The 27,227-nt window shown below is 32.4% G+C and overlaps 1 protein-coding gene and 1 long non-coding RNA gene across 6 annotated transcripts in view; one reads left to right on the forward strand and one right to left on the reverse strand.

The window, feature by feature from the left end:
* Positions 1-27,227, forward strand: part of LOC139486154 (putative leucine-rich repeat-containing protein DDB_G0290503) — a 37,908-nt gene that overhangs the window by 4,794 nt on the left and 5,887 nt on the right. The window contains exon 1 of one of the 5 annotated variants that reach the window (XM_071270901.1): positions 9,857-10,407. The exons of 1 other annotated variant lie outside the window; for it this stretch is intronic. In XM_071270901.1, the coding sequence (XP_071127002.1) occupies positions 10,333-10,407 (75 nt within the window). In that variant the 5' untranslated portion in view covers positions 9,857-10,332. Of the gene's footprint in view, positions 1-9,856; positions 10,408-17,470; positions 17,644-17,687; positions 19,917-24,957; positions 25,293-27,227 lie in introns of those variants that run through there. 3 more of the 5 variants (XM_071270900.1, XM_071270899.1, XM_071270902.1) reach the window with 3 other exon arrangements.
* LOC139487094 (uncharacterized) lies at positions 1,937-4,380 on the reverse strand. Its single transcript, XR_011655743.1, has 2 exons — positions 4,211-4,380; positions 1,937-2,299 (listed from the first exon to the last, which is right to left on the reverse strand). It is a non-coding gene; the product is annotated as an uncharacterized lncRNA (long non-coding RNA).

Raw genomic sequence — 27,227 nt, forward strand, 5'->3', positions numbered from 1 at the left:
AAGAATTTTTCAAAGTTGTGTCATTTTGTCTATATGAATGTCGGTAAATTCGTATGATCGAGCACACCGACAAGTATATCGTTGGGACAACTCGATATAATGTAATCAATATAAGTGAAAGATTACCTAATGTGAAGTTTATCAAAATCATCATAACATAATTGATCAACACATTATGTTTGAACAACATGAGTCCTATAATATCTATACTATTAAACGAGAAGACCTCATTTTTGGTGTCGCTTCTCTTCTTAATCAACACGCATTTTGGTGTCGCTTCTCTTCTTAATCAACACGCCTCTGTGTCCTATGGGTACAGTGCATAGTCGCATTTGTCATCCATTCATATGATTATTCAGATTGAGTTATTTTAGGAGAAAAACGGGAAAAAAGGCATCCGGATATTGTCCCGTCATTGTACGAAATTTTAAGTCAGATTAGACTTCCGGTTTGCGTTTTTCTGTATACTTTGAACATACATATACTACGAATAAAGTGTATTTTCAGAATTTTATCTCCTATCATTTTAAAGTTTACTATCCACGGCGGTCACAGAGTTTATAAAATAGAGAGGGTCTGTATACTATATCAATGATCACCATAGATTGATTAGTAAACTTAGAATTGAAAGTAAATACGCTTTATTTATATAGTAATGAATGTTCATAATATACAGATAAGCGCTAAAATTATTCATGTGAACTTTTGATACAGTCATTAAATCTTTTACAAAATTCATTGATTACAAAAAAAGAAGATGTGGTATGATTGCCATGTTGAGACAACTCTCCACAAGAGACCAAAATGACACAGAAATTAACAACTATAGGTCACCGTACGGCCTTCAACAAAGAGCAAAAGGCCATACCGCATACTCAGCTTCAAAAGGCCCCGAAATGACAATGTAAAACAATGCAAACGAGAAAACTAGCGGCCTTATTTATGTACAAAAAATGAACGAAAAACAAATGTGTAACACATAAACAAACGACAACCACTGAATTACAGGCTCCTTAAATGTTCATAACATACTAAATGTATGTTCATATTGAAATTGATAGATAACCAAAAATTGGGAACTTTGGAAATAAAGGTGGAGGGTAAAAAAAACCAAATATTGGGAACTTTGGAAATAAAGGTGGAGGGTAAAAAAAAAAATTCATGTCCCCAATAACCTATGACTTATGATACTTTTGCTGAAATTCTCGTCATTCCCAACAACACTTTACATACTACTACGCTCTGAATGCCCGCGATTTCGCGGGTGTGTGCTAGTAAGATTTAAAGGTGCATATCATTTACATTCAACGTTTTTATTGGATTTTTTTTTACTACAATGTAACCTCGAGGTTCAACGTTGATAGTAAAAAAAAATCCCAGAAATTTTTTGAATGATATTGTAAATGATATGAACCTTCGAATTCTTATAACATCGGAATAGAAAATATGTGATCCGAATTAACCATGCACGTGTGCTACAGAAGATTATGAACTTTTATGATGTACAGGGGGTAAGGGTTTTTCTTAAACAATATTATGATCCCAAATTTGATGAATTTTGTTGGCAATACTTTAATATACACACTACATATAGCAAAGTATATATTAAATCTCAATGTATTATAATTAGGAAAAATTTTTGACTCGGTAAAAAAAAAATCTTCCCCCTCCCCCCGTATTGCATGTAATGGTTTAAACCTAAAGGATTCGCACTAACTGCCTAAAAGGGGTCCGCTCCAGTCTTGAATCAGTGATTTTGTTTATCATAAACAAAATATTGTGTCACACTGAAAGGGTCAGCCGGGCAACATGCACAGCCCGGATTGTCAAAACAACTAAGATTTACAAAAACGATTACAAACAAAAACCATCAGTTGGACAATCTTACTGGGATCTGATTATCTCTACTGATAAATAATGCAACACTAATGACACATTTAAGTTTTGGAATGATTTTATTCACAAAGAATGTTTCTCATTGGTATACATTTCTATGCTCTTGTCTTTTCAGAGTTTATATTGGAAATTAAAAATTGCTGCATGAAAGACACTAGCTCCACATTCCTATGCATATGATTTTATATGTACGAGAATCATTCCATAAAATATCCGTTTGATATCCTTTCAATGCATGACACTGTCTAGTGGTTTTTCTGCCACAATTACAAGGAAAACCTGGCTAAACTTGTGCTAAATCAAACACTTGAATCTTACATCGCTATTGATGTTAAGCAATTATTTAAAGGGACATCCGGAACTGTTGGGTTTTATGACAGTCTTCTTTCCATACACACCATCGCTGCAAAATAATTTGAACATTCAATTAGATGATTATAATATTATTTGGCAATCCAAAGAGAACCTGAAAACATCAGACCACAATAAACAGAGACCCCAAAAAAAGCCAATTTTACTTTAAGCCTCGGTCACACCTTACCGGATAGCTCGAACGGACGCCTAACGGATAACTTTTTTTCAATCCGTTCATGTCCGTTAGACGTCCGTTCTTATCCGTTAGGCGTCCGTCCATATCCGTTGCATGTCCGTTAAGCGTCCGTTTTATCCGTTGACGTCCGTTCTGTCCGGTTGAAAATTTTGAGCATGTTCAAAAATTTGAACGGACGTCCAACGGATAAAATGTCCGTTGAACGTCCGTTAGGCGTCCGTTAGGCGTCCGTTTTGTACGGTACTCGTCCGTTTTGTATCCGTTACGTGTCCGTTATGCATCCGTTGGAGATCCGGTAGACCGATTCACCAACGGACGTCTACCGGACGTCTAACGGACGCATAACGGATAAAACGGATGTGAAACGGACATTAACGGAAAGATAACGGATAAAACGGATGCCTACCTGATGTAAAACGGACAAATGCCAATTGAAATTTCGCGTTTGAAATGCCAATAATTGGTATGTCTGATTTTCTTGAGTGTCATGAATATTTGTTATTCGTGATGGATCTTGGAGTAAGAGCACGTCTTCGCTACCAAGCAGCTCTTATTCAGAGGAGATGGTGGACACGACCATGGCTTAGTCCTGAAAGACGACGCAGTTTTGGTCTATATGACCAACTCATGACAGAACTTAGGCGGGGGGGAGTGGCAGTCCTTTGTACCCTTCCTTCGAATGCCCACAGAAATGTTCGACGAGATATTACAGCGGGTTGGTTTATTGCCTTTAATTTTCAGATGGTTTATTGCTTTTAACTTTCAGATGGTTTATTGCCTTTAATTTTTAGATGGTTTATTGCCTTTAATTTTCAGATTATTTTATTGCCTTTAGTTTTCAGATGGTTTATTGCTTTTAATTTTCAGATGGTTTATTGCCTTTAATTTTTAGATGTTTTATTGCCTTTAATTTTCAGATTATTTTGTTCATCCGTTTTATCCGTTACGCTTCCGTTAGGTGTCCGTTTTATCCGGTACTCGTTCGTTGGATGTACGTTCGACGTCCGTTCTAACCGGTACGTATCCGTTTCACATACTTTCAATGTCCGTTGTGTGTCCGTTAGGCATTCGTTACATGTCCGTTAGTACACCAACGGACTCCCAACGGATAAATTTTTTTCAACGGATAACTTTTTATTTATCCGTTAGGCGTCCGTTCGAGCTATCCGGTAAGGTGTGACCGAGGCTTTACAATGAAATTGAAAAAGTAGTTAGTTACATGTCAAATCATCTTTTGGCTGTCGACAAAAAATAAATAAAATCTAAATTTCGTAGCATTTTACCACCACCCCTTTTTTTAACTGAATTTGTATGGTGGTTTTACCCCTTTTCAGATTTCAGTATGTCATGTTGTATATCTTTTATAAATTAGATGAATTTCTAGCAAGTTTCTACGATATTCTTTATCATTTGACAAAATACTATGCATCTGAATTAAATTGTTTACTATTTGAAAAAGCGCGCCTTCTTTTACTTTAATTTACTTCCCTTTATTTCACATAGCAACAAATATTAAAAACTGCCACATTTGACTGCATATCAATTTTTTTCCCCAAAAAAAATATATGTCAAGCAGCATAATTAACTTTACAAATTGGGAGAAAATCAAGATGTTCCGACTATAGGTTATTATTAAAAAAAAATAATGAAAGGTTGGCATGATTCCAGGTTTGAACCCTGACGACACTTAAAATCGAAAATTCACTTATTTACCTATCATATGAAGATACGATGATGTGATAAACTTAACAATTAATAATTTACCTGGTGCATTATCATATTCACATTACGTTGACACGTCTCAGTTCGTCTGTGTTAGCTCATTTCAAGCTCGTAAACAATGTACACCATTTTCCGCTGTTCTTTACCGATTACCTCTAGTCAGAAGAGCCCACTGTTTACAGGGGCGATAATATTTTGTCACCGGTTCACGCACTGTACCAAGGCAAGTCAAGCTATCCATCACCCTACCAAAGAAGTCCAAATTTCAAGGCTTTTTGTAATAAGGTTGAATTGAAGTATTGATTGCTTTATTTCTACTTTCAAACGAAGAACACGATGTTCCTACAACGCCTAGGATTTAAAACAGAATCTTCGAAATTTCATCCGCAAAACAAAATAAAAATAAAAATGTTAGAAAACACGAAACAATATTGTAACAAATTCAGTATATGTTTTAAATTATGTTTTTACAGCTCTTGATCATATACTAAGTAATATCTAGTTTATTTGAGGATTAAAATAAGAAAGCTTTATATGTGAAAAAACGGATGTCCAACGTTACATTTATGAAAAACTGTTTTAACTCTTATGTATAGTGATCCTATTTCTTATTCTCTGATCTTCTTGATTCTTGGCAGGAACAACGACATGTGTTGGTTCTCTGTGCCGTTAAAGCCGTTATTTTGCCATTTCATTTGACTCGGTGGCTGCATATTAAGCTGGAATAAGAAAAATGTCCAACGACGTTTTTCATTAACTCAACGACTGAAAGTGAATTTTATAAGTAGATATAGCAGAAAATTAATAAAAAGAGTAAGACAATAATAATATCTAACAAAAGTACATATATTTGCCTCATGTGAGTTCAAATATTGCTGATTCAATAAAATCTTCTCTACGCAGTCGTTTTTCAAACGGTATAGCCATTTTGTCCATTTTTCAAAGCAGTTAACGCGTACTTTTTATAATTGATAAAAACAAAAGTTAGATACACGAAGAGTAAAAAATGCCAAGATTCTTTTCTTATTACCTACATATTTGGGTCTTAAAGGAATAAAATGCTTCCACACATTACAAAACGGTAGCCAATTTGTCCAAATGTCTGAAAACGTCTAAAATCCTAAAGACGCTAATTTCCGACGTTACATGTGCTACAGTTTCAATTAAATGTTCATGATAATTAAAACAAATCGTGTTATGAAATTTGGAAAAAGAGGTTGATGATTGCTGCGAAAAAAAAGAATAGTGCATGTTGCTATAGACTTCGCCCGGGGACATAGGTTCGACACAGGTTAAATTTTGCAATTTTTATTAATCGTTTATAGCTTTTAACGATTTAGTTAAAAGAATTGGGAAATGGGGAAAACATCCCATTACATGAACTTCGTCCAACTTTTGCAAAGACAAATTGGAGACACCAAGACAGTCCTCTAAATGTAAAATGCCAATTGAAATTTATGTTACGGAAGTACTCCGAAATAGATCATTTTAAGTCGTCACTTCAGTAAGGTGCAATCACCAATATTAAAAGACTTAATACCAGTTCACGGAATGTTTTACTTCGCGATTTGTCCTGCTATTCATGTTATAACGGTCGTGATGAAAATAATTCCTGTACTAGCGAAGCCGGAACTTTTCGTCAATATAAACTTGTGCATGAAATGGAGGTAATTGAACGACGAATCCCAAACAGCAACGAAAACCGTTTCATCGAATTAATAAAAACCCGGGATTATATTTGCCGTTTTCGCGGACGATCCAGGAGTATAGATTACTATATTTTAGAATGTATATCAGAAGTTAAACGCTATAGATGAATTGGGAAATAATTCTCAAGCCAAGGTTCAAGTAATTGAAGGGGTGTATTTCGACAACTTATGTGCCAGGGAAAATACAATTCTATTCAAATTTAACCAAGGGTAAAAATGTTCGATTTACTTGCAGAGTGTCAGATATATTTATATTGGTTGAATTAAGATATAGAAATTTTACAATGACAGATGATATGCACCTTGAAAGTTAAACATCCTATGATAAAGCAAAAATATATAAAAAAAATTTAACCAATGAATTCAAATAGCAAGAGCTATGCAATTAACACATATATACTTATTAAGCTTCATGTAAATTATTTAACAATAAAATACATTAAATATGAAATTTGGAGTTTTACCAAGGGAGCTAATAATTAATTAATAACCCTGTCTGCCACACAGCATTTCGGGGACTCTCCCTTTGTTATCTTTCCTCCCTCTTTTATAGCTGACTAATCGGGGGCTTTTCTAATTATTGGGGGCATTATGATGACCTATAGTTGTTACTTTCTGTGTCATTTAGTCTCTTGGCAATCATAATACATATTCTTTATATATAGCGATGTCGTTATTACGACATAGCTATGTCGTTTTAACGACATAGTGATGTCGTTATTACGACATGATATGTCGAAATTACGACATAGCGATGTCGTAATAATGACATGTTATGTCGAAATTACGACATGCTATGTCGTAATTACGACATAAAATAATTTTTTTTAATGGCCCTTATCGGCTTCCGTAGATATGTGACAAAGGTTACAGAATACACTTTCACAAACTTAACATAAAAACCAAGACACATTGAGTCGGAACAATAATCTAAAAAGTATGACAGCAGAAACATATTTTCATATTCAATATAGATAAATTTATTTCGCGATTACCTATATTGATTGATTGATTGATTGATTGGTTGGTTGGTTGGTTGATGTTTGCTTTGTGTACAGTGACAAATATCTCATGCATGTTTCGGACAAGAATATGTTAATAATGCAATAGGAAGGATCTACTGGGATGAAGAAAGGACCGATTTTGGCCTCAAATTTCAGGTTCATCTGACGAAAGATTTTGATCACTTTTTGAACTCTTAAGTGTCTATTTCATTTGAATCAATTAGTTTATGTGAAAGATTTTAACTGATTTAGTCATTAAAAACGATCCTTTCAAGCTCAAATATGAAAAATATGCCGAAAAATGTCACTTTTCAGATGGTTTTTGTCAAAAATGAAAGTGACCGCATCTGTGTTCCTCCTCAACCTTTATATATGTTATGTATTATCATAAAATACAACTTACATTTCAAATATAACGGATGAACACGAATACGCCCACTTTCGTTTTACACGAAAACCGTCTAAAATTTAACTAAAATTCTAGAATTGCGAATATTTCAGTAATTTAGCATGACTTTATGGTACTAGTACCCAATATATGTGCATTGTATTGTCAAAATCAGCCCATATTTATGTAGCAGAAGCATTCTACCGTCCAATAAATAACTAAAAGTTAACATTTTAATAATTTTGTAAATCTGCTATATTTTGGGTCCAAAAAGGGGTATTACCGACCTACTCCTTTTGGACTGCCACTCGAAAATGTTGTAATGATGGACGAAAATTGTTCAAGCCACCGATGGATCTTTAGAAAGTTATTACAATTTCTCTTCGACATGTAGATGGCGTTGTACTCTCTCTACACGAGTCATCGCATTTAACTAACCACTGCAACTCACTGTACGTGGCTGCATGTGATTTCATATATCCCAAACAGCCAAGTTACCGCTACACTTTGTCAGGATTCACTGTCAGTTGGAAAAAAACCAAGGTCTTACAATTGCTTTATCCCAGTCAAAACTAGGGGTAACCTTTAATTGGTAACAAGACAATATTGAGATGAAAATCTGCTTCCTTTTAGTTTTGCGAGATTTCGTCCATCTTTCCTTCAGTATAGTTATCTACACGCGATCTTTTCAATTAATTCATTACACATTCATTATTTCAACATATCTATTACCAAGGTAACGTACTGTATCGAGATTAAAATGAGCTTTTACTTTTCGAATAAGTTTCTTTATCATCATTGTCAGCATATGTTTGCTCTGTAATGTCAAAATATTTGTTTTCATTCCAAATTCGTATTTGCTTTATTCCTTTATCATTGATATCAAAGTCTGATATTTACTCTATTTAACAAGCTATTCACGTAACTACATGTTGATATAAGTGCTAACATGGTTAGAATCGGGATATGACAGGCAACAGTTATTCCGGAATTGGCATGACTTTACTACCGCATTGTATTTTTGTCAACATCGTATTAGTTTTCTGTAAAGGCAAATGACGTGTATGAAACAGCGTTGACAGACGTGTGACTTGTATTTCTGCTTGATAAATGAAAAAAATATATAGTTTGAAAATATAAAACTAAATGCATACTCGCGTACGACTAAAATGTCACGTTGGATAAAATGAAACAGTAACCAAACAACACAAAATGACAAATACAGTCAATATAGGGAATGGAACTTCAACATTTCTACGTTATATGTCAAGACAAGTTGTAATATAAAATAACAAGATCCGGCTTCCATTAAAAACAATAGTTTACCATGATCCTTGATCAGAAGAATAATAAATTGTACAGTTTGAGAGATGGCGTTGAAGTACTTTACAATGATTTTATTAGTCTTTAGTTACCCTGAAATAGAAAAATAAAAAATGTTGAGAGATGACTTAGGACAAGTATAACAATTTGGGTTGTTAATTATAACCATCACCAATCTTTTTTTGTTGTAATGAATATTGGGACATGTAATGCTCTCTTTGCCATACTTAATAAAATGTATAGTACGTTGATATACAATATTAGTTTGTTGCATCTGTAGTTATAGAAACGACAGTTTAATGATGCATTTTGTCACAATATATCTTTTTTTTAAACACAATATTGTGAAAGTTCAAAACTTGATATCAAGAACAATATATTATCTGTATGGGATAATAGTCATTTAAATCCAACACGAACTTCCCTATTTTACATGATATAAGTGCAGTTTATCTATGTCAAAATTTTTTGTCGTATCTACTTAAACCTAGGAAACCAGTGTATAAAATGTTCTTAAGATATGTTGCGGACAGGTGAATGACAGGTGTACTTACGACATTCTATACGTTTGATTTACTCGATATCGATCATATGATACTGCTAATATTGTCAACAAACTTTGGAGCCATACTGGGATATCTTGTCTTTAGTAGATACAAATGTCGTAAAGTAAATACAAAAAAACTCCAAGTAGATGATTGGGCTCACAATTGTTCATAGATTCACAATTTATAATTTCCATGAAATGTTAACATAAAACCTGAGAGTATGGTCATTTTCAAAAGATATTTTGTGAACAATTTTGTTTGGGGTAAAGGCTGTAAAGTCAAGATTGTTCGAAATATAAAAAATAAATCAAAATAAATCAAATAACTTGGATAATTTTCATTTTTTGTGTTGGTCTCGTGCTTTAAACTTTAAAAAACGTGTCCGCTTATGTCTGTTTAACAAGAGCATTGTATTATTTGTAATAGAATAAGGAATTTAATTAATTCTTATAAATGTAAACTTAATACTATTTATAACATTAAAGAGAGAGATGCACTTCTGAAGGTCATTAGTTGTTTATTTATCTCTTCTGTCCTCTATTACAATGTTTAAACAGACGCAATAATTGATGGAAATTTGATTAATTCGATGATGATAAAGCGGTTTGGATATTTTTTTGTGATTCTTTAAAGTCATTGAATGTGTATTTAGTGCACGCAGCGGAGAATAAAAGAATATTAGATTGTTATCTCCGTCATAAAACACGATATCAATCGAACAGAATGACACAATTGTAATAGCCATTGGCATCAACATGTTTAATCTAATCAAATGATTTAAATCGGCATTCTTTGGTATAGTTTATCTTATCTGGAAATTGTATTTTTTTATTTGCTCACTTCAGATTCAATAATAAGCAGTCAATTTTTCCATTTAGTGTCAGTCTTGGTTTACAGTAGAAAAGTGAGATTGCGCACGATTCATTTAAAACTTGACAAATAGGAAAACATTAACAAGAATTTGTATTTGAATCAAAGCAGAATCCATCCGCTGGACAATGGCACTTACGTGCTAATATTGATTATATATAATATAACGGTCTTGTCATGGAATGGATAAGATTGATTTATTCGCCAGAAACTGACAACGGTCAAACAAATTAACAGGTCCGATTCAATTATGAATTAATTTTTAATTGGAACTATTTACTTTTATCGTCAGTTCATCTAGCTGTGCAAATATTTTTCTAATATGGATCTGTTTCGAATAGAAGCAGAACTTAGAAAATATCCAGGACCAATACCAGTTGTTACTTTGAAAAACAAGGTACTGTTGTGTATTTACTTTAGTTGTTTATTTATATCTTATTCATGTTGAATAAACGTTATGGGGAAAGAAAAAAAACGTTTATATACTATAGGAATCATTCATAGATTTAATTTGTTTCATTACAAAACAAAATAAAGAGCTGTATTTAATTCTAATTGAAGTCAACATCTCAGTTTACTGGTACTTTTGTTTGTTCTTATTTTGACTGTAGAAGTTATAAGAAAAAGAAATGCTTGCACACAGTCTTCCTTTTCATAGCTTATTATAATAACATAAAGAAAAGAAGACTTAAGATTATTCGGACGTATTACAAAACATCTTTTATAGTGTGTATTATGTTTTTTACTTTATTGGTGTAAACAGGTACTAATTGCGTGTAATTCTGATATTAGTAGACATTGGAGATGTTCCAAAGGAGATGATTAATGATATTGATTTAACGATAATTTATAGGGATATCAAATGTGATTAAAGCTTTGATCAGACCTCATGTAAGACTGCAACAGATGAAAAGACATTTTCTCTTTTGCATGCAGCAAATCAAATTATCAGATGATACAAAACATTTCTTTTCCTTCTCTTCTTTGAAGTTTATTATTGAAAAGATTCTTGCATCCTAACTACTGATGGCAACAAACATAAACATACTATATTTCTCTACTAATTAAATAGTGGAGACGGAAACTGGGCAGTTCTCATTGATTGCTTTTCAGTCCGATTAGACGTCCATTGGCTAACAAACCGTCACGACTGCCAATCAAAAAATGTATGACTGTCCAACTGTACAATGAAGCTGGAAAAACTGGGAACAGGTGAACATACAATTTATAAATAACTTCGACTCTAATTCTGAGCTTTTCATATAAGATTTGTTATCTTGATTAACACCTTTTAATTGGTATCTTTCACCATTTCTTTGATTTTCAAATTTGAATTCCCCCTTGGAATATTATCCCTTTTCTCCGACTATTAAACTTGATTGTCTTCTTGGTATCTTCATCTTTCCTTTATTACTTAGTATTAGGATTTTTTGCCTTCTTGGTATCTTCTCCCACGTCTTTGACGATCGAACATGATTGTTCTCTTGGTATCTTCTTCAACTTCTTTGACGATCGATCATGATTGTCCCCCAAGGGTATCTATACCAGCATCTTAGACAATCGATCATGATTGCCCTCTTGGTATATTCTTTCACGTCTTTGACGATCACTCATGATTGCCCCCCTTGGTATCTTCTTCTACGTTTTTGACGATTAATCATGATTGTCCCCATGGTATCTACATCAGCATCTTAGACGATCGATCTTCATTGTCCCCTTGGTATATTCTTTCACGTCTTTGACGATCAATCATGATTGCCCCCTTGGTATATTCTTCAACTTCTTTGTAGATCAATCATGATTGTCACCTTGGTATCTTCTTAAACTTCTTTGACGATCAATCATGATTGACCTCTTGGTATCTTCTTCAACTTCTTTGACGATCAATCATGATTGTTCCCTTGCTATCTTCTTCATCTTCTTTGACGATCAATCATGATTGTCTCCTTGGTATCTTCTCCATCGTCTTAGACTAGCGATCATGATTGGCTTCTCGGTATCTTCTCCAGCGTCTTAGACGATCGATCATGATTGGCCCCTTGTTATCTTCTTCAACGTCTTTTACTGTCGATCATGATTGCCCCCTTGCTATCTTCTTTAATGTCTTTTACTATCGATCATGATTGCCCCTTACTATCTTCTCCCACATCATTGAAGATCGATCATGATTGGCCCCTTCATATGTTGTCCAAGTTCTTTGACGATCAATTTTATTTGCTCTCTTTGTTTTTTATATCCTTTTCTCCTAGTATATATTTTGATTCCCTCCTTGGTATCTTCTCACACTTGTTTGCCTATCGATTTCCTGTGAAATAGTACATTGAAGATCCATGCAGCTTAGCGTGTCGATCTAGTACGAAGCAGGATTATATTTATATCAAATTAGCATGCTCTCGTACTGAATATAAATGTAATTTGTCATTGAATGTCAATCCATCTTAATGTGGATTGTTGTCTAATTGACATTTCTCCACATTTCCTTTAAATCATATTAATGATTAATTCTCGCAGCTTAAAAAAAGCAATCAAAGACGGGCTTCAAAGTTATTGTGAAACTGCCTATTCTAGAGGTGGCGTGAATCAGATGTGTAGACTTAAAAATTCCAAAGATCTTTTAGAGTACATACAATCTAACTCTCTTTCATCGTGTAACAGTATTAAAACATTTGACTTTTCTACTCTTTACACAAGTATTCCACATTCCAAACTAAAAGACAAATTGAAAGAGTTGGTATTACTTTGCTTCATAAAAAAGAATGGCCAACGTAGATACAAGTATCTTGTCTTAGGGAGGGATAAATCATACTTTGTAAAGAATCACTCTGATTCAAACAAAAAATTCTCTGAAACCGATATTATCAAGATGCTTGATTTTTTGATTGACAACAAATTTGTAACTTTCGGAGGACGTGTTTTTCAACAGACTATCGGCATCCCAATGGGAACAAATTGTGCCCCTCTACTTGCCGACTTGTTTCTTTATTATTATGAGGCTGACTTCATGCAGGAACTTCTTAGGAAGAAAGATAAGAAGTTAGCAATATCCTTTAACTCTACTTTCCGCTATATAGATGACGTTCTTTCACTAAACAATTCAAAATTTGGTGACTATGTGGAACGCATCTATCCCATCGAATTGGAGATAAAGGATACTACAGATACAGTTAAGTCGGCTTCATATCTTGACTTACATCTAGAAATTGACAATGAGGGTCGGTTGAAAACAAAACTTTACGACAAAAGAGATGATTTCAGCTTTCCAATTGTGAACTTTCCATTTATAAGTAGCAACATTCCAGCAGCACCTGCATACGGGGTATATATCTCCCAATTGATACGATATTCCCGTGCTTGCATTTCCTATCATGATTTTCTTGATAGAGGGTTACTGCTCACAAGGAAGCTATTAAACCAAGAGTTCCAAATGGTGAAGTTGAAATCATCCCTTCGTAAATTTTACGGACGCCATCACGAGTTGGTTGACCGTTATGGAATAACCGTTTCACAAATGATATCGGATATGTTCCTTACGTCGTAACTACAATCCCCTTCCCTTTCATGAATGTGACCTACCGAATTAGACTATTTACCGGATTTGTAATCACATAAGCAACACGACGGGTGCCACATGTGGAGCAGGATCTGCTTACCCTTCCGGAGCACCTGAGATCACCCCTAGTTTTTGGTGGGGTTCGTGTTGTTTATTCTTTAGTTTTCTATGTTGTGTCATGTGTACTATTGTTTTTCTGTTTGTCTTTTTCATTTTTAGCCATGCCGTTGTCAGTTTGTTTTAGATTTATGAGTTTGACTGTCCCTTTGGTATCTTTCGTCCCTCTTTTAAATGAAGAGACTGTGAAAAATATTAAAAAGGAGCATATGCCGTTGCATTAACATCTTACTTAGTTAGGCTAGCAACTATCTCCTATTATCTAGATCTGTGGATGACCAATTAAAAGTTACAATAAAAATCCAACCGGATAACAGAATCATATTGATGGTAGTGATAGTTTGCTAATGATATTGATATATTTGTCTTTGAGTTATTGTTGATGACATATCGACCTAAATAGAAATAGAAATGAACTGTTTCTTGTAAACTTATTACAAGATCGGAAAGATCAATGATATCTTATTTGCTGTTGTTGTTGTAAATGCTAAAACTCTGTTTTTCTAATGTAAGTGTGTCAATAAAAATCACTTGTTTTAGTTTTATATAGATTTTCTTAATTTTAATGAGGGAATATCAAAAGTGTTTGATTTTGTATCGTACTAGGTTATAATTATAAATTTTGAAAAATTATTTTCACTGATTCTACGACATCCCCTTTTCACTGTAACGTACAAATTGTATAAGGGGTTAATATGGTACGTGTAAAAAGATACTAAATCTTTTAAAGCCATTATGGCGTTCACCTTATTAAAACAGATAAGATTTATTCATGTTTTAAACAGAAACACATCTGTAGAAAATGAGTAAATGATTAGACTGAAGGGTTATATTCTAGAGGAAAACATTACATTTTAATTTGTTCTACTAAATAACAAGATTTGTCGCCATTTAAATTACCAAATGGAATGAAAAATTCAGTGTAGGGAATATATTTAGTTTGGTATTAAGAGGGGCTATATTATAATTAAGAAAAATATGACTTTAAAATGTTATGATGAATACATTCCCTAACTGATGTTTAATTGAATCTGTTGAAAGGTAAAAGTCATTTAATTGAAAAATGCATTTGTACCTGAATGACAAGAGAGAGGTATTCAATTAAATAAATACATTTATGTCGTACTTTAGGATAGTTTCTTAAATATTTTGCACTTTACTCGCGAATTATGCAATTTAATCTCCTGGTTTTCATTGCTAAAAAAAACATTTAAGAACAAAGCATGTGCATAATTTTGTTGCGCAGTTTCATGATTATATTTAAATCAACAAAAAAATGCGAAATGCAAACCAATTTTAATTTACGCACTAGTGAAATTCGAAAGAGCTTACTCGGCAAAAGGGAAGGCATATGATGGGCTGTGCTGTTGTATGAATATTCACTAACGTCCATGTTTAAGGGGGTAATAATTTCTAGGTACAAATATTCTGAACAGTAAGCGCGCGAAAATTAAAGGTTTCGTTTGTCAGTTTTGTATGTAGAAAAACGCAGTATCATGAAGTCAGTGCGAAAAACTTCACGTATCTGTACAAACGAAAAATCTTCGCAAGAGATTGCTGGTTCAATGGTGATCTGTTTGAAGACAATCTACTGCTGCTCTACCATACATACGTGTATCTTATGGTTCTAATCCACATAATTATTTTATTTGTAGCTTATTGTATTTCCCTTCAATTTGGTCTTGACCTAATTCAGCAAGAGAAATGAACAAAACAATTAAAACGAAAAATAAATATCGTTTTTCATAAACGAAAATGTTATTGCGTAAAGTAATCTCTTATAAAAAAAAATTATGTAGTTGTGGAATCACGGTCTGAAAATCTAAACACTATTATCGCTTTGCTTTATTTTTATGATACATTTAGGTATAACATATGCTTGTCACTGTGACTTCGAGTTTTTGATATGAGATATGCGTAGAATGGGGAAATTTAAAAAAGGGAAGATAACTTTGGGATCTATGATAGAACGCGCTTTTGAAGATATTAAAGATTTTTATTTTCTTTCGTAACAGTCAGTTTATAAAGATGATAATCAATTTCATTGATAGAATTTTATATAACTAAATGGTATAATAAAATATTTTCAATTCTTAAGGTGTATATCAAAGTCATTTCACCTGATTGTATATATATAAATGGACCACTACGTTTAATACATTAAAGATGTATAAAAAAATGATCAATTCAAAGTTGTTGCCATCAGTAATAACTATTGACTTTGTGACATAATATACTAAGTAAAGCAGTGCACAAATGTCGAAATATTTGACTACACAGTATTATAAAATGAAAAAAGAAAACCGTATGTTTATATAATCAGCAAGTTGAGCTATCATAAACATCTCCTTTATTTAAGTGACAGATTCAGGAGGGGCACTATTCATCATTGTTCATTGAAGTCCTTTGTATTATTCATGGTATCTCTTGATTTGGATTTCAGTTATTTTGAAATATAAAGGAAAATATTTATACAAAAATTATTTTAATTAATTGATTGAGTGTTATTTACTAAAACGTTCATTTTAATATATTTTATATGACTTCAACAATGGACAAAACTATACCATGGCATAATGTGAAACAATTCAGAAGAGAAAACCAACGATCTGAGTAATGCTAAAAACAATTAAATAAATTGCAGACAACCACTGAATTATATTCTCCTGACTGGGTACACAAAGAATGTGCATATGCAGGACCAGTGCAATATAATAGGCAAACCGCACCCAATCCAAATAAACATAGTTTGAAGTCAAGCACACAGAATGTTAATGTGTATTAATTCGTAATTATGTACCTTTACACGATCACGGATGCAAGTATAAAAACGAAGTGAGGAAAACGTCTAGGTAGAATCTCTGTCTAAACATTTAAAGGAAAAGGTTCATATTTCATGATAACATATCCTTATTCTTATGAATGTAACACTTATGATTGGGAGATTTTATTTGCATGTTAAAGAAATATTATGTGACAAAAGACTGTTGTTCTCTTTGTTCGCTAATTTGAAAAAGATCCACCCATTTTCTCTTTCTAAATAATGTCACGGTAGAATATTCACATTACTCATATATTTGTTGCATATACTTAGACACGATATTAACTGCTTTACGTCTTTCTGAAACTGTAAGAATTATTGACTGGACATATTAAAAGATTTAGGCTTCAAGCTCTAGAAGGAGCGTTTGCTTTCTTGTTATAAAGAACCAGATATGATCAAATTCACCAAACACATTTTGTTTCATACTGTATGGAAGGTAAGATTATCATAGCAGCCACTTTTTCAATTGTTGCCCTTTACTTCCTGGCAAATATCGTTATTCTATATAAATAATTTCATTTCTAAAATACCGTTGAATAATAACCGAGAGAGTGTGACTGTATAAAGGTTTTGAAACTCGATACCAGCATATAAGATTAAGTCCTTGAAATTTTTTGGTAGATAGTCCACTGAGTTTGGTCCCCCTCCGATTATAGAAGCATTCCCGGTCTGACTTTTAATAAGAGTGTTGATTTCAGGGAATAATGAACTTAAAATTTAAAAAAAATCGCGTTATTAAGTTTTAATTTGAGATTACTAATATCTCCTATGCATAAAAATGAACATTTTACATATTTTTATTGTAAACGAGATTTAAAGTATTTTTTTCAGCTTCAATAAGTTACAAGAATTTTAAAAGCACCTGATTATAAAATAATTTGAATGTTTTAAACTACGGAAGTGTTTATATGTGTTTGTTAGCTACATATTTATCTTGGATCCTTAACACCCGCCAATAATAGCTATGATGTTCGGGATTTCAGGGTAACTGTGGTCGTCTTTTAAATCAACGTTTAAATTCTAGTATTGAAATTAAGTGAAAAACTGTAACAATGACAGTCGTTTGTACAGTAACAAGTACTAGTATGCTTTCTAGACAACGGTTAAAAGTTGAAAAGGTTGAATCTACATCATTGTTTTGGGTAAGTTTATAGTACTATTGGATGTGTAAATTCTATTTCCTCAGGTCTACTGGTGAAAGAAAACGCCGAGAAATTAACACAAGAACCATAATAGACCTTAGGAAACATTTGACTCGGTATATCTAATCCAATATCAATTATAAAGGACATAATTAAAGGTCGTGGGTGTATAGGGATATAATGAAGTTTAATCCGCCTAAATTTCACAAGATTAACTTTTTTCTTTAGAGGGGTTAAATTAAATCTAAATTGTCGTGTCATGTTTTGAAATTCATTCAAATTATATGTAATATATTCAATCACATTTCTGGATGTTTTTATTTCAACCATTCAGATGACTATGCAACTTTTCGAAAGTAACTTTTATCATTGTTGTAAAAATCAGTCTCTATAATAGCAATGACAACGTTTTGACTAGAAGTGTTCAGTGCAGTGCAAAAGGCTTTTGTAATTTTCCATTATTATTAATCGTATGAAGAGGAATTCATACTCTTTTAAAACATAATTATAATAAAATGTAATATGATAAAATGCCCAACATTAGACAGAAGTTATGCAGATAAGCCCAATGTTAATTGTTGTATGTCCTCTGTTTATAATCTGAGGTCAGAACAAACCACACAACTTATTTTACAAAATATTAAGGACATTAAGAAATTACAAATTTAAGGGTCAAATTTGAACATTGGCGTATAAATAAAAAAAAAAACTCCCTAATCATTGTTGTATTCAAAATAAACATTTCATGTATGGCGAAAACCTAGTTTTATGCAAGAAATATTTGAAAACAGATTGATTCTGTTATATAAAACTTTAAATTGCTTCAAATTTAAGTTTATTTTTATATGATTGCATGTTTCATGATGGAAAGCTGATAGATTTTGAATATTTGTCTTCACTCAAAACAAACAAAAAGAATCAACTTAAAAGATTGACTCATTTGGTCACATCCATTCAGAGATTTCTAACAGTTCCATCAATGGTGTGAATGGTACTTGGAAAGAATCAATATTGTCGGAAATGTCACACAAATATCTGTTTCGAAGTTATTTACAAATTTATTTAATTATTGAGACCGAGATAGATAGACTATATTTAGAATCTTTTGTCAAAAGCTTGTTACTGTCAAACCCAACCTTGACTTTTATTTGAATATTTGAATATTTGAATTCAAATTTTATTTTTATCTGCTCAGCTATATCTACATTATACTACAATAGGTGACAATTATACAAGCCAACCTGTTTGTGAGAAGATTAAAGTCTTTTTAACGATCCCTTTATCCTTCATAGTTTGACAATAGTTCCCTCATTATAAAATATATATGTATACAACTGCGATATATAAATCTTTCCGGATGACTGATTTTAAAGAGACACAAAAAGATACTTAGCATAAGAGCGCATTGGTAACCCGAAGTTTGACGAGTCTTTTGTGTAGTTAATGTAAATTGTGTTTTGAGGGAGTGGAAAGATTTTGTGTAAACTTTGGAAAAATCACAATTTCTGCTAAATTAATGGATATACATCGGTTTGTCTATTCATTTCCTGGTGTTGGAACAATTAAGACAAATTTTAAAAGTTTTCACTTGAAATTATCAAATTGCACGATGAGAAAACAGGAATTGACAAAGATGGTCTGTCAACTATAGGTGACTAGCAATTGTATAATAATTTGTAATTTACAAATATTTAAACTGAACAAATATAAACAAAAAATGATATAATGAAGAAAGTAAATTTCTTTCATCGAATAGGAAAACATACGGAAATGACTGTAATCATGATATTTTGATCTTGAGAAAACAAGGAAATATCGGCAAACAAATCTCAAATATTGATTCGGTCTTTCAAGTACTTGTTGAATGTTGACATGGGAGAAAATAGTGAATATTAGAACGAGACGATGATTTAATGGATCAAAGATTGTAGATTTTCCTTGGATTTAAAATGGTTGTGGAGGTACTTTTCTTGACTGTGCATTCTTGTGTTTAGTTTAAAATACTTGGAAAACTGACCAAAACAAATGTTTAAAACATTCATGAATTGATGAGAAAATATATGGAATTTGAATTAAAAGTTTGATTTAAAATTGTGAAAATGTACCAGCCTATGTTTCCAAGTCTTACCGGGAATACGGGACAAAAGGGGGCTCTAACTCTTGGTGCTTCTAAACGGCCCAATGGGAGAAAGGCCAACAGCATTATCAGGAAACGTACCAAAGATGTTCCGTATGACCACGCAGGCAAATTTCCTAAAGAAAATGTCGAAAATGTGAGTAAACAGATTGCTTGTGGCCCTTTTTGGTTGTTTATCTACCCATTCTGATAATGAACGGTTTTATGCCTACTTTTATCAGACGCAAGATCGATTTTACAATAGAATATTTATTCCATCTGTTCTGTCAACTTAACTCTATGCATCAGAACATGATTTCTAGACGTCCCCATGTATATTGACTTTAACGATTAACTGATATGAGCCCCCCCCCCCCTGAGCCCCCCCCCCCCCCCCCCCCTGATACATGTAGCTGTATTACACATTGTTGGTTTGCTACATTATTGGTATTTACTTCAATCTATAGACTTAATCTTTAGAACTCAACAGACACGGTCAAATGCAAAACTAGAAAGTATCATAGGCGTATAAGTGATTACTTTTTGCAGTGATGAAAGATAGATGTCAAGATGCTCGATATCAGCTACTCAACTTCAAAAATACAAAATATATCTTCTGCAAGTATTACTGCATCTGAAAAATTGAGATAGAGACACTTATTTTTTTTAATCAAAACTAATTGTTCTTGTTAGAACAAGAGAAAAGCGAAAATATTAATTTTTTAACTACTTTGTAAATCCGATGCTATCGTCTCATAAAATACTAACATGAACATATTTCCTTGGTTCTAATTTTCTTCTTGACACTTTCCATACTAAAATTCTTTTATAAAGAATAAACAGATCAATATTATCTTTATTATTACTAAGTTAAAGCACGCAACTGTTATTAAGAATGTTAAGTTAAACTTATTTGTTTCACACGTTTTGAAAAGAAAATAGTGGAAACGTAAGTACCGAGTAGTTGTTTCAGACAAATTTATGACTATTATACATGCTATCGTAATATTGCGCAGGACTTATGTCCTCTTTACTATTAATATATTTAGATCCGGTTTGAGCTTTTCTTAGGTTGTTATCCGTTTGTAACTTGAACACCTAACATCATTCTTGATATAGAATAGTAAAGAGTCATTAAGACCGCTATGCTCCAGAGTATAAACAAGAGTCAAAGGTGAAGGTTGTAAACAAATGCTGGTCACAGTACGACCTTGAACAAATTTTTTTCGCATTTTTACATATCGTGTGTTATTGTCTGCTTTTTATCATTCATTATGTTATTCGAATGTGTAATGGGTTGTTTTGATAAATAAAAAAATATCATTATAATGATAGCTGTACAATTGATTTTCCGTGACCTTTTAGCAATAACTATTTGGACTTATTGAAAATCGAACAAAATATTTGTTTCTATTTTATTATTTATTTACACTTATATATATATTGCCATGAGCAATAGGTCAGTTATAAATACTCGGCAATTAATGATTAAAACCTCTTAAAAATGAATAAAATTAAATACCGATCCGCTTATGATATAACCTTATACTTTTGTTACATTATATAGTAAACTTATTCTTCCGTAAAGTTTTAAAATGTTTATGTATTATCTCCAATGTTAGTAGACCAAGGCCATCACTTGTAACTTCCTGAGGAATGTATGGGATTTTTTTTTAACTTGTTGATACAGAAAGAATATAACATCATTATAAAGCAAGCTTTGTTTCTGAATCTCTTTTTCTGTTTTGTCAGCTGAGGCGATCCATGTAAGAAAATATAATGGACTTTTACAAAACCTAAATGTTTACACAGTTTTAATCGGATTTACAGTTCAAATTGTCTTCTTATAGCTCTTATAAAGATGTATTGTAATGATTAAAAGTTGAAACACTTTCTTTCTGCTTCACGGCCGACACTCGGCTAACCGAGAGATTGGTCGGTTAATCTATATTGAGTATGCGGCTATATCGGTGGTTGGTCTGTTAATCGGGTTGGCTAAAGTCTGTTAATCAGGTGTTATCGAGAAAATCATTGAAAGTTCAGCATGTTTCATTGTATAACTTTCTAAATATATTTTCATCATAAAAAATATTCATGTCTAACAAAACCTGAATTCAGTGGTGTAATTATTATTTTTCTAGCTTCGATGTACGATCTATAAAATGAAAAGGCGGTTTACTCATCAATAAATTTATACACATTTTACACACATAAAATGTACACAAAATGACACATTGGTTAAATTTACTTGCATTCAATATTTTAAACATCGAAAAAAGAAAGGCATTATGTTTGTTAACCATATTGATATCACTGTGTGAAAAATCTACACGAAAATCTGTATTTTGGTGACATAAATCAATCTTTATTTACAACCTGGTCTGTTAATGGGTCGGATGTATAAAACCCGGTCTGTTAATTGGTCTGTTAGAGTTATGAATGGCAATAAAAGTATGATTTTATTGCTATATGGGGTGTTATTGGATAAAATGAGTAGGCTCAAGACAAGCGGCTAAAATATACGAAAACAACACATGAGCAATGAAACATAACATATACGGAAACAACACATGAAATTGAAAATTGATAAAAATGGTTTCAAAAGGTGCAATATTAAAGTAATATTAATTTCATCCAAGAATGATCGCATATATTATGCTGATTCTGTTTAATTGTTATGAATGACACAAATATGTCATCTACATTGGTAACCAGTATATAAATAAAGAGATAAACGTCGTGATGTAACTAAACATCAGTAAGTAAAATATATTGGGATGACAAAATATGAAAAATAAATAAAGAATAATGAGTAAGATAAATAAAATGTAGAAAAAAATGACATAAGAATTTAAAGAATACAGAAATAAAAAATACCCCCAATCCGGATCCTCTGGGTATACACGAGAATCTGGATGGAAACGCAGAATATAGAATAATATATAAGGACAGTAAAGAGTGATACATTGCTAAAAACGATAGAAAAATAATACTTATTTAAGTATACACACATGGAACACCGATGGCTGTTGAAACATTAACGGATTGCGATGTACTTATATTGGTGACAAATTCTAGAAGTTTACATGCGGACAACTATGGTGGCAGGTTAATGCCTTTTTGCGTTTAAGCGCTTTAGAATTTTCGCCTAACATATTCTATATGGTGAAAACGCGAAATTGCGAAGTCGAAAACACGAAAACGCGAAACCCATTTCTCGGTTTGGACTTCGCGTTTTCGCGTTTTCGACTTCGCGATTTCGCGTTTTCACCATATAGAATATGTTAGGCGAAAACTCTAAAGCGCTTAAACGCAAAAAGGCGAAATGGACTTCACCGGTCACCATAGACAACTGTAGTTCTCCTCTGCACTTATGTAGAAAGGAACTAAACGGAATAAAATGAATTGAAACTTAAAATAACCAAATGTAGCTGCATTCGCTCCTTTCCGTTTACTTCTTTAGAGTGATTTTGTTCGTATGTGAACAAGAACACGTTATATGTACCCAGTGTTGTATTAGAAAGACACTTTCAATCGGAATTGAGAACGTGCTACTTCGAACAGACACAAAAATTAAGGTTGATTAAAAACGTCAAAAAAAATCATGCATATTCCAGAGGCCAATCCATATCACGCTATATTGAAGTGACACACCCTTCAATAAAATGCAAAGAAAGTCAAAATAAAAATGCTCTTTCTAGGATACTGTGGCACCGTATTGTAATTTTTGTTTACTCAGGAACATCTCATTCTTAAATTTTTCAAGGGGAAAATATAAAGGTAGCAAAATTATTGTCGTGGCTAAATAACTCTTAACTGACCTAATTTCAATTGTCCAACCCATTAATAGACTTTATTCTCATAATTTTCACTAAAACGTGGTATTATTCACGTTATTTTACAATTATGAAATATTTACTAATATCAATTTATTTTTTAGAACCACAGTACTATTTTTTGTCCTTTAAATGATATCTAAATTTGTTTGTTTCGCCTTTTATTAAAAAAATTGCTATGCGTATAAGCATAAATACTACATACTTGCGCGACGCCTTTTAGTTTTACTGAAAACTGCGCAGACTAAGAAATGTTTTTACAAGTGTAAAATGTTCTATGATAGATATCATTTTGTCAGACACTTTTCTTTTTTTTATTTGGTTCTTATAACATGCCATAAATCTGTATATTTAATAGAGTTTAACATTAAATTAAGCGTTTTACTCTTAACAGACGTATAACCAACCCGATTAACAGACCAATCGCCCATATAGCCGCATACTCAATATAGATTAACCGACCAATCTCTCGGTTAGCCGAGTGTCGGCCGTGTGCTTAGTCTACCTCGTATTAACAATTCAGCATATATAGGACGACACACATACATATTTTTTTCTTTGTTTTGGGTATGATGTAATTTGGGGGACATGGGAGTTGATATCTGTTACACAGTTTAGCTGTACTTTATATTTTAAGACATTGATAACATTTGAATGGAGGTGATTAATTATCAACTGTATTTTATTTCATGTAAATAAAAAAAATAAGAAATTAAAATAATTTTTAGAATAGATAATACAATGTATATGTATACACTACTTAAAATGTTAAACCAAAGCTTTATTAGAGATTCATTGCAATAACTCTCTTAGTCGTCCGTATGTGATCTGCCTCAAAATAATATTTCTAACCTCTTACCAAAATTATTTTTCTTTCAGTGGCATTCTAAATTTCCAACCCTGTAGAACCTACATCTTGTATTATTTTTTTCAACGTGTTTCGTTCAGAATATGCACTAAATATTAGCAACTGGCATGGACGTTAAATAAGCAACAATCAATCAATATATTTTAGCTACTCTGTTCTTGAGGAATTTATATTTTAGACAAAAGCTTTTTAAATATTGTGTAAATAGATAAGTCGATTCAATACACGTGAACCTAGATATTTACATTTAAATCTTCAAACAAAAAGTCATGGATTTTTTATCAAATGTTCAAAAATAGTATCAATCAATTCCGGTTCAGTTAATATATTTCACAACACAGATTTTTTTTTTTAACAATTATCTTTATTAGAGCTAAAAGTATAAACACATTATATGATTAAAAAGTAAAATGACTCCCTAACCTATGGATTATTGAACAAAGTCTATTGTTATCCAAACAATATAAAATATTAGATATTGGAATTAAAAGATCGAATTTCATATTTTAAAATGGCGGATTTAACATTATAATGAATAAGCTGTGACACAAATTTCTCTTTTGAATGAATATTTTGTTGTTTAGTGACTTCTTCTGGAATATATGTGTTGTAAATCAGTGTACTTTGTTGAAATGTGAAACGATTGGAGTTTTTCCCTTCCTTTTAAGGAGAACAACTCTCAAGTTCATGTCCTTTCAATGTGATATGAATTGATTACCAAACAAATATATAGAGCCGCATTGTATTGGATTATAAAATGTTAGAACACAATACGGACAAAGAAAGTTTCTATTTCAACGAGGAGGATGGGGAGGAAGTGGAAGGAGAGGTAGGAAAACTGACACAGGCTAAATTGTTAGGGAAACGGGGAAATTGGTTAAAAAAAAGGGGGGGTACGGGGTAGGAAATATCTCACAGAAAGTTGCAAGCTTGTTAAAGGGGAGTGTGTGGGAAAACTTGTTAAGGGGGAGGATACGAGAAAATTTGTTAAGGGTGAGGGTACGAGAAAAATTGTTAATTGAAGGGGAGTGTACTAGAAAATTAGTGTAGGGAACATTTTAATAAGGAGAAGTTTTAAAGGTTTGCGATTGGTATATTCGCTTAAATTCTTAGTCGTTCGAAATAAGGTGAAGAGGGTGTGATTGAATTCGTAATTCGGGGGTTGAAGAGTACAATTTTATTACTTATAATGAATACCTTTATCTGACAATATTACACTTTTTACTTGCTTTAAATTTACATTTGTATAGCCTTAACGGTCGGTGGCACATAATGAAGAATAAGATGAAACTCAACAGCATAAAGTTTGTAACAATGTTGTGTAATGAACTATACTGTTGAGGAGGTTACCTTCCTCAGTGATATGGAGTTTGTATAAAAAACAACACTAATTCAGACTGAGAAGGCTAAGAATTTTCTAGTTGACATTTTTATCAAAGATTTGGTGTATTTCCCTTTCCAATGCGAGTTGATCCTCCGCGTACACAGTGTCGTTCTGTGTCGTTTAATATTTGACTGGTTTTGGAGATAAGGTTTTATGATGGCAGCCAAAGTGTTTCTGTTTGACTCTAACCTCATTGTGTCTTCTAATTACACCTTTACTTATATATAAATATGTTGAATTTTGACCTTTTTATGTATCTATAATTTATAATTTATGAATACCTTTCTTATTTTCCTGTAGCCAAGTTATATGCCTTAATATGTGTATCCTTTCTCTGTCGTGGTAATTGCCTTTACGTATATGTCATTTTTACCCTACACGGATACACGGAGACTACTGACGGCGTGCACAAAGTTGACAGCAACTGTAAAATGCGCCTTTTAGATAGTTTTATACAACCGTGTTTAAAATATTTTTGAATAAGAATAGGAATAAGATTTTTTTTATGATAAAATGATGAATGCATGCCATTAAAATCCACATTACTAGTAAGGTAAATTAAAATTTAATCTATAAAGCACGAAACGGGCATATAGAAAACGGCAAAAATACGGTACTGTCATATTGCCGTGAGGAGCGATATTTGCGAACTATACCATTCTTGACAAGGAATTCCCTTTGGCTAGCGACTCGCGTAAGTTTGTCTTTTCTTGGTTGTTTTTCTTTTCTTTTCTTTTCTTTAAATGTTCCTCTTGAATATAAAACATCTGTTCATAAATCTACGGTGTCAATTTTTAAAGTGGGGAAACCGTTAAAAATCAGCGTTATTCGGAGAGTAGACCGCAAATAAGTTACTTTACATCCAAAATACCAACAGTAAAACATTAAGTATCTAATTTAACAAATTGAAGTTTTGAATTGTTTACATTTCTACTTGATCCAGGTGGTCTTCATTTATAGTCTTTGTCTTTGCAAGGTTTGCCGTGCTGAATTGTCATTTCATTTAACAAGTGTACATATGATATAATGGGGATTCGTGCTTTATATCACAAATGACGGATTAGATGGAAAATTTCCTTGACTTTATCATGTAATCCCATACGATATATGATCGTAAAAATTTACAACCTGTTATTACACAATATCGATAGCCTTATTGAACATTATTTACAGAGCGATATCGTTTATATGTTGAGTCATACTATATACAAATGGTCTTCGATAAGAGTGTACAGGACTGTTTCGCACTCTCATTTCGATTTATCCAAAAAGTAATTAACAATTTCCGTGAAAATGCCTTTCATGAGAAATTTCTAGTGGAAAATTAAGAAGAGAAACGCTTTAAAAGTACTTTTTATAGCTATTTGAGTATCATCATAA

This window comes from Mytilus edulis, chromosome 8 (assembly GCF_963676685.1).
Source record: "Mytilus edulis chromosome 8, xbMytEdul2.2, whole genome shotgun sequence".
NCBI classification, from domain to species: domain Eukaryota; kingdom Metazoa; phylum Mollusca; class Bivalvia; order Mytilida; family Mytilidae; genus Mytilus; species Mytilus edulis.